Here is a 10,000-nt window from a genome sequence, read left to right on the forward strand (position 1 = left end):
TATCCATATCTCAGATCAAACTAAACATTTATAGTGTGAATATTGAATAATTGGTATAAATAAATAGATAAATACATAAGTTTTTTTAGACTGAAGTGCGTTTGACATTTCTTGGAATGACCCACATATTTCTAACACTGGGATCCTCTTTATTATGGCTACTTTAATGTTGAACCAATGAATTGGAAGTTGGAGTTGGTTTGCATGATCATGCTTTGTGTGCGTGTGCGTGTGTGTGTGTGTGTGTGTGTGTGTGTGTGTGTGTGTGTGTGGTGTGTGTGTGTGTGTGTGTGCTTTGCTGAGGTTTTGTCTGCCCCACACAGGAAGTGGTGATGTAATCAGAGTTTATTTCACACACTGTCTCCTGCTCTGTGTCTCTCACATGCTGATGGTTTCACCCCCGGCCATTGGGTGTTCCAAGGGCTGCTGTCGTGTGAGAGGGAAAACACACACACACACACACGCACGCACGCACGCACGCACACACACACACACACACACACACCACACACACACACACACACACACACACACACACACACACACACACACACACAACACACACACACACACACAGAGCCACTTTAATAGAGCTGGGAACATTGGGTTCTGTTTTCCTTCCCGCTCAGCAGCGTTCACAGACCTGTGATCTACACAGACAATTTCCGATATGATACCGATATTGCAGCCGTGCGTATCGGCCGATACCGATATTAATCCGATATCAACATGAATCATACATACTTTTATGACTTATTTTGTAGTGTGGAATGTTAGAAAAGGTTTGATCATGTGATGAACAATAGTCAACAACAGTAGTGATGAGAAAAACTGAGCCATTTATTATTAACTCATTGGTTACAGATATTTTAACCATCAACATAATATCTACAATTGAACCAAATAATCAAAAAATGAATAAAAAAAAAAAATCGGAAATTTGAATCCAATATTCATCCCGATCCGATATCGGTGGGACACCCCTACAGACACTTCATACCAACGATTAGAGCTGGTATCACAGCCAATTTCTTCTATCGATTCAATTACAATTAATAAGGTTCTGAATGGATTAATTTCAATTCTATTTAAAATTCATTATCGATTGATCTTTGAATTTTACTTTATATTAAAAATAATGTCAGAGGAAAAGCTGTAGATGTAACTATAGAAACCTCGACCTGGTGAATTATGAACAAGTTCTGATGAACTATGTGCAGGCCCACAGAACGTCTAAATGCCAAATAACACGTACCATGTTCCAGAGAATTCAGTGAAATGACTCGGTTCCACCGAGTAAAACAAATCAAAATATGTGACGTAAAATGATAATCTACATTGAACTGCCTTTGAAATGATATATCATACGACTACATATGTGCCGATAAAATTAGAAATTACCGGAAAAGGGGGTGGCCCCCATCACCACCAACCAGCATTAACAGAGGAGTAGTCATTTGAAATTGGGACCCCTGGTCTGTGGTTTACGGCTCCGCCCCCTTGGTATGACGGGCTGTCTGGGGCCCTGGGGGGGGGGGTTATGTATACTTTATTAATCACCATAGTGAAATTGTTCTCTGCATTTATACTCATTAGCAGTGGATTGGGGTTAAGGGACTTGCGCAACGTCCCCCAGTGATGCCCACTTCCTTAAAAACTAGGCCACCACTTTCCCAATTTTGACATTAGCTTGGGCTCATTGTGCTGGACACACGGGTAGAGAGTGACCTTTGATCATTCTCAGGGGGTGTGGCCGTCGTCCTGGGGCGGGCTGCTGCCAGTGTTTCCTCAGGCCTGGGGTCCGGCCTCTGCTGGCTCTGGGCCCCGCCACCGGCCCCCAGCTTCAATTTCTCCACATTTGTCACTCGACAAACAGGCTTAACTGATTACACCCCACAACACAATATACACAACTATAACATCACATCTCACTCTCACCTTAAAACACTCTTCCCCACACCTTCCATTGTCCTACCCTGACTCCCTCTTCCCTGTTCCCTTCCCCTCACCTAGGTGTAACACTGCACCCTCTTCACAATTATGCAATAAAATAAATGTATTTATTTAAATGCAATAATAAAACATGCATTGCTCTCTATAAAATATTGAACGACTAATGTAGTGTTGACCTTCATCAGCATGTGTAGACAAGATTAAAAAAAATGAAATGTAAAACTGGAGTTTTGAGATAACTGATAATAAAATAACCAACATTCTTTGTTTTTTAATTGAACTGTTCATCATCCATGTCAATAAGAGTCTGAAAACAATAGCAGTGTTTGGTTAAAGCTACACTGGTTTGTTTTCAAATAATCATTCACCCTTTAAAAAATGTATTTAAAACAATGACTTTTTATTGGACAAATGTGTAATAATGAATAAATGAGATATTTAAATTTATATTAACTACACATAAAAACACAGAAGAGCAGATACGACACACACACAAACACAATGATGACAATGTAAGGAGGTCTAGGAGCCGTCCAATCAGCACTGACCATAAAAAGCATGAGGATCATAAATATGCTAATGAGGTGCTGGGATTTCCATGTGTGCATGGGGGGGGGGGGGGGGGGGCACTTTGTGTTATCTACAGCCCACATGACTTCAGCTCTGAGGGGCACTTCAAAGGGTGTGTGTGTGTGTGTGTGTGTGTGTGTGTGTGGCTTGATAAAATGGATGATGTATGGTGAGAGATTTTGGTACTTGAAGGAAATTCAAGTGTAATTTTAGAGCAAATTAAAGTACATCAAGAGTAAACAGCTGTGACATCACCACACACACACACACACACACACACGCACACGCACACAAACACGCACACACGCACACACGATTCCAGCTGATGTTGATTTTTCATGTAAAGATATTTCCAACCTCTGATAAAGTGGTGAACGTGGATTAAATGTAATTAAGTAACAGTAATGTAATAGTAATGTAACAGTAATGTAAAAGTAATGTAACAGTAATATAACAGTAATGTATTAGTAATGTAACAGTAATGTAACAGTAATGTAATAGTAATGTAACAGTAATGTAACAGTAATGTAACAGTAATGTAATAGTAATGTAACAGTAATGTAACAGTAATGTAACAGTAATGTAATTGTAATGTAATAGTAATGTAACAGTAATGTCATAGTAATGTATTAGTAATGTAATTGTAATGTAATAGTAATGTAACAGTATTGTAATAGTAATGTATTAGTAATGTAACAGTAATGTAACAGTAATGTAATAGTAATGTAATTGTAATGTAATAGTAATGTAATAGTAATGTAACAGTAATGTAATTGTAATGTAATAGTAATGTAACAGTAATGTAACAGTAATGTAACAGTAATGTAATAGTAATGTATTAGTAATGTAATTGTAATGTAACAGTAATGTAACAGTAATGTAACAGTAATGTAACAGTAATGTAATAGTAATGTATTAGTAATGTAATTGTAATGTAATAGTAATGTATTAGTAATGTAACAGTAATGTAACAGTAATGTAATAGTAATGTATTAGTAATGTAATTGTAATGTAATAGTAATGTATTAGTAATGTAACAGTAATGTAACAGTAATGTATTAGTAATGTAATAGTAATGTAACAGTAATGTAACAGTAATGTAATAGTAATGTAATAGTAATGTAATAGTAATGTAACAGTAATGTAATAGTAATGTAACAGTAATGTATCAGTAATGTAACAGTAATGTAATAGTAATGTAATAGTAATGTAATAGTAATGTATTAGTAATGTAACAGTAATGTAACAGTAATGTAACAGTAATGTAATAGTAATGTATTAGTAATGTAATTGTAATGTAATAGTAATGTATTAGTAATGTAATTGTAATGTAATAGTAATGTATCAGTAATGTAATAGTAATGTAACAGTAATGTAACAGTAATGTAATAGTAATGTATTAGTAATGTAATTGTAATGTAATAGTAATGTAATAGTAATGTATCAGTAATGTAATAGTAATGTAACAGTAATGTAACAGTAATGTAACAGTAATGTAATAGTAATGTAATAGTAATGTATTAGTAATGTAATAGTAATGTAACAGTAATGTAACAGTAATGTATCAGTAATGTAATAGTAATGTATTAGTAATGTAATTGTAATGTAATAGTAATGTAACAGTAATGTATCAGTAATGTGATAGTAATGTATTAGTAATGTAATTGTAATGTAATAGTAATGTATCAGTAATGTAATAGTAATGTAACAGTAATGTAACAGTAATGTAACAGTAATGTAATAGTAATGTATTAGTAATGTAATTGTAATGTAATAGTAATGTAATAGTAATGTATCAGTAATGTAACAGTAATGTAACAGTAATGTAACAGTAATGTAATAGTAATGTAATAGTAATGTATTAGTAATGTAATAGTAATGTAACAGTAATGTAACAGTAATGTATCAGTAATGTAATAGTAATGTATTAGTAATGTAATTGTAATGTAATAGTAATGTAATAGTAATGTATCAGTAATGTAATAGTAATGTATCAGTAATGTAATAGTAATGTAACAGTAATGTAACAGTAATGTATCAGTAATGTAATAGTAATGTATTAGTAATGTAATTGTAATGTAATAGTAATGTATCAGTAATGTAATAGTAATGTAACAGTAATGTAACAGTAATGTAACAGTAATGTAATAGTAATGTATTAGTAATGTAATTGTAATGTAATATAATGTAAAAGTATGTAATCAGTAATGTAATAGTAATGTAACAGTAATGTAACAGTAATGTACAGTAATGTAATAGTAATGTATTAGTAATGTAATTGTAATGTAATAGTAATGTAATAGTAATGTATCAGTAATGTAATAGTAATGTAATAGTAATGTAACAGTAATGTAATTGTAATGTAATAGTAATGTAACAGTAATGTAACAGTAATGTAACAGTAATGTAATAGTAATGTAATTGTAATGTAATAGTAATGTAATAGTAATGTATCAGTAATGTAATAGTAATGTAATAGTAATGTATCAGTAATGTAATAGTAATGTAATAGTAATGTAACAGTAATGTAACAGTAATGTAACAGTAATGTAATAGTAATGTATTAGTAATGTAATAGTAATGTATCAGTAATGTAATAGTAATGTAATAGTAATGTATCAGTAATGTAATAGTAATGTAATAGTAATGTAACAGTAATGTAATAGTAATGTAACAGTAATGTATCAGTAATGTAATAGTAATGTAATAGTAATGTATCAGTAATGTAATAGTAATGTAACAGTAATGTATCAGTAATGTAATAGTAATGTAATAGTAATGTAACAGTAATGTAATAGTAATGTAATAGTAATGTAATAGTAATGTAATAGTAATGCGTCTGAATAATGAAGAAAGGTTGGGAACCACTGGTCTAGATAATCACTGGGAAAGTGTCGAACTGCATTTGTGTGTGTGTGTGTGTGTGTGTGTGTGTGTGTGTGTGTGTGTGTGTGTATTGTTTTATTAACTGTAATTCTGTGTGTGTTTCCAGTGCTCCTATCCTGTGTGGGAGGACTTCAGTGCCAAGGCCACCAAGCTGCATTCTCAGCTTCGGTAAGAAATCAACAAAACAAAGAAATAAACATTCTCAGAATGATAACCAGTACTTTTTAACATCACATTTCTTTATTTATAAAAAGAACAATAAACATTATTGTACCTAAAACATGTAAATGTGCAGGATTGAAGCAATAGATCAATTAGTAACTGATAAACTTTGATTAGTGGTGATGTACCAAGACCATAAAAATCGATTTTAGTCGTTAAAGTTAAAGATGTTTTAGTTTTAGTTTTCTTTTTAAAAAAATTGACGGACGAAAACAAGTTTGGAACTCTTTCAAAGCACAACTCTTGACAAATCTCTTCTTCTTTCTTTTTATTTTGGACCCAAACTTTGTGTAATTTCACCACTCGTGAATATTGAAATTTTTTTACATGAGACCATTGTAGCTCTGTGTCTTCTAAATATATGATATTTATTATATATTCACTAGTAACATGAAAACGGGTTAGGATTCCCACTTTAAAGTGTCTTGATTTTTGTATTTTGGGGCAATATTGTGTGTTTGTTTTTCATAAATATCAGGATTTTAGAAAAATGTAAAGTCTGTGACTGCATAGAGATAAAGTATGAGTTTCTACTGCTGTCAATAGATTAAAATTATTGTGCAATTAATTAATTATGCTCTCTGATTAATTCATCTCTTTTTAATTTTACCAAAAAAATGCTGAGAAACAGCCTCAACTTGAGGTATTTTCATTTAAATTACATTATTGTGGCAGATTGAAACATTTATGTATAACAAAGTGTTTTTATAAGTAATTTATTTATTGTTTTTAACAGACTTAAACATTTCCATTCCTCTGTATGTGAGACATTAATTTCTGCTGACACCTTTAGTTTAGATCATCAGGGAAATATTGATGTGTATCTACAAATAATAGAAAATACAAATTAAATAAATATCAGGTCCATATATAGTGCTATAAGTCATCACAACAAAAACAGATTTTATCATCAATACAATTATTAAACACAAAACTTGTTGCTTTTTCTCTCCTTCAGATAATATATAATGAATAAAACAGACCCATCAATCACAGTGCTGTAGATTAGAACATCAACAATACATTGTTTATCACAAACTATAGTGCTGTAATAACATTAAATAATCACTTAGTAGTAGTAGCCCCGCCCACATCCTCTACCACCGCCACTAGGTTTCGTGTCGCATCCGAATAAAAAAATAGAATGACCGCTGTCCGTGCTAGCTGCTACATAGTTAACATTGAGATGCTAACTGCTACATGTTAGCATTGAGGTGCTAGCTGCTACATTTTAGCATTGAGGTGCTAGCTGCTACATAGTTAGTATTGAGGTGCTAGCTGCTACATGCTAGCATTTAGGTGCTCGTTGCTACATGTTAGCATTGAAATGCTAGCTGCTACATAGTTAGCATTGAGGTGCTTGCTGTTACATGTTTGCAATGAGGTGCTAGCTGCTACATGTTAGCATTAAGGTACTAACTGCTACATAGTTAGCATTGAGGTGCTAGCTGCTACATAGTTAACATCGAGGTGCTAACTGCTACATGTTAGCATTGAGATGCCAGCTGCTACATGTTAGCATTGAGGAGCTAGCTGCTACATAGTTAGCATTGAGGTGTTTGCTGCTACATAGTTAGCATTGAGGTGCTAGCTGCTATATGTTAGCATTGAGGTGCTGGCTGCTACATAGTTAGCATTGAGGTGCTGGCTGCTACATAGTTAGCATTGAGGTAGAAAAGCACCGCTGGTTCACAAAGTCTTTCTTGCACAATTTTCACACAACTGGGCTTCAGTTTTTCGTCCTGTGTGTTTTTATTTAACTAAAATTAACGCCCACAAAGACTCCTCCTCAGGTTCTACCGTTATAGTCGGTGCATCAATATTATGGGTATACCAAGAACACATGCAATAGAAAAGGTTCTTATGCTGTTTGGGCTGCAAAAAAACAAGCAATTAACTCAATTATTTGTTTTAGCGCGTGAATTTTCCTGTAATTAATTAATTGCAATTAACGTGTTAAGTGACCGCCCTAGGAGTTTCAATAAAGTTGTGTTTTTGGAGGAACTAAGATATCAACAATTTAATGAGTTAATAATGAATATTGTGCATATTTTAAATTTCTCATTGGGTGTTCTAAATGGCAGGGTTTGGTTCCCTGTGACCCTAAACATCAGTTAATCCAGGGTTTTTCAACCCTGGGCCGTGGCACACAGTTTATTGTTGGTGATAACAGAGAACGTTAACATTAACACTGTGTTTGTGTCTTTAGAACCACTGTTCTGGCTGCTGTGGCCTTCCTCGATGCCTTTCAGAAAGTGGCGGACATGGCTACGAACACCAGAGGTAGGAAAACCACACCACTGTGTGTGTGAGAGAACATGTGACCTCCTGCTGTGTCATTCACTCACTGCTGACCAATAGAAACACTTTGTGGTTATGTTCAGATTTGATCAGCTGACCTCTTAAATTATCCTTTTTCTGATGTCTCCGCCTCCGCGATCGACTGGTAGATAACTATCAATGCATTGTGCATCCCTGATGTAGACGACATGAAGGCACTCTCACAAACTCACATTAGTGAATGCAAACACACACACACACACACACACACACACACACACACACACACACACACACACACACACACACACACACACACACACACACACACACACACACACACACACACACACACACACACACAAACACACAGGATTTCTATTTTAGGTGATGTATCGCTAAAGTTTCATTTTAAAGCTTGTTTTGTGTTAAAATAATAACTTCAGGAGATTGGGTGGGTTTTTGGACAGCTAGGGCACCTGGAAATAGCGCCGCCCTCTGCGGTGTTGCCTGCTGTAGGAGCGTGCTTTTCGATATGGACACGCCCACTTTCTTGTAGTGACTTCAACACCCGTTTCAGGGAGCAAACGCAATGAGTTTTATGAAATGAAATGGTGATACTTCAGTCGTATTCCCTAATAGGACTCTGCCGCTTTCTCTCATCTTTTGTCGTAGCCGTTACGTGCGATGACGCACAATGTCAAGACGAGTCGTCACAAACCATGAGGTTCTGCACAGCATAGCAGATAAAAATAGATCAACACACTTATGAATAAAAACTAAAACAAAGGACGTTCAGTTCATGTTTGGCCAAAAATGAACGAGTTCATGAAACAAAACTTTTGAATACACACAATTCATTTCATGTCATTTCAACAAAATGTTCACACACTTTGTTCTCAAAAAATTCTAAAATTTTTCCCAATTGTCCTGTGATGTTTTCATGTGATATTATGACACTGAAGTCCATCATTTCTCCTCATTTTATGTCAGATTTTTCTGTCACTCTGTCCATGCGTTTATGAAGATAAATTACGTGTAAATGTGGGATATTTGTCAAAAACATGCATGTGAGTCTACATTCAGTGTCACGTTTTAATACCTGCTGGATTTTGTTTAGAATACATGAATATTTTATTTTATTTATTAATTGTTTTTCAAACGTTTCCAATTCAGGAAGTGAATTTTTTTTTTTACTATTTTCATTGATCCATAACTGCATGTGAGAATGTAAGAAAACATCTGATCTGTTTTAATTTATAGTATAAAGGTTATTTTTATTGGTATATAAAACTATTTTTCTTTATGCGATTTCTGGGTTATTTCACCACTCACTCATATTTTTAATCTTTACATGAAGCCATGGTAGCTTGGCTCTTTGTCTCATAATTATTAGTTTTTCACTAGAATAACAATTGGTAAAAAAATAAAAATAAAATTGCGTGGGATGTCCTGTAAATGTGTTAGTTTTTTATGGATTGCTTAAGCACAATTTTCAAAACACTACACAATTAGCACAACACTACAGATTCTTTGCATAATTAAAGACTCTTGTAAAAACTATAAACTTCTTTTTAAAAACCATACTTTATCATATGAAACACACACGTTTCACATTACTGTACTCTAGCACGAGTTACAGTCTGCTGTGATAAACCTAAAACACTTTTAGCACTTCTACTTCCCTATGATTACAGTAGGCTACTATCAACAAAGTACTAATATTATGTAAATTCACCAAACACTACACAAGACCAATGTTGCAAACTGAAGAAACTCATTTATTTCTCAACACGCCCAAAATGTTGACATGGAGATTCATATACTGAGACAAAATGTGACAAAAAAAAAAAAAAAAAAAACTAGACATTGTCTCTTCATCTACTGTAGCTGGATCTGGTCAGAGAATTTCATCTACATCACAGACAATGTCGTCATTAACAAGACACCTTGGAAAGAAACGTGTTGAATGATGAATTCACCCTTGCATTGCTGCTACCTCCATCTGGTCCCAGGCCTCCTCCATGGATTGGATGAGGGTACCTCAGCCTGGAAACGGAGGTCATATACCTTCACCTCCATGATGAGA

The 10,000-nt window shown here is 34.1% G+C and overlaps 1 protein-coding gene across 3 annotated transcripts in view; it reads left to right on the top strand.

The window, feature by feature from the left end:
- Positions 1-10,000, top strand: part of mtss1lb (MTSS I-BAR domain containing 2b) — a 69,076-nt gene that overhangs the window by 14,288 nt on the left and 44,788 nt on the right. For all 3 annotated transcript variants that reach the window (XM_028475971.1, XM_028475980.1, XM_028475986.1), the window contains exons 2-3: positions 5,516-5,577; positions 7,841-7,914. In XM_028475971.1, coding sequence (XP_028331772.1) covers positions 5,516-5,577; positions 7,841-7,914 — 136 coding nt within the window. The remainder of the gene's footprint in view (positions 1-5,515; positions 5,578-7,840; positions 7,915-10,000) is intronic.

Source organism: Gouania willdenowi, chromosome 3 (genome assembly GCF_900634775.1).
Source record: "Gouania willdenowi chromosome 3, fGouWil2.1, whole genome shotgun sequence".
NCBI classification, from domain to species: Eukaryota; Metazoa; Chordata; class Actinopteri; order Blenniiformes; family Gobiesocidae; genus Gouania; species Gouania willdenowi.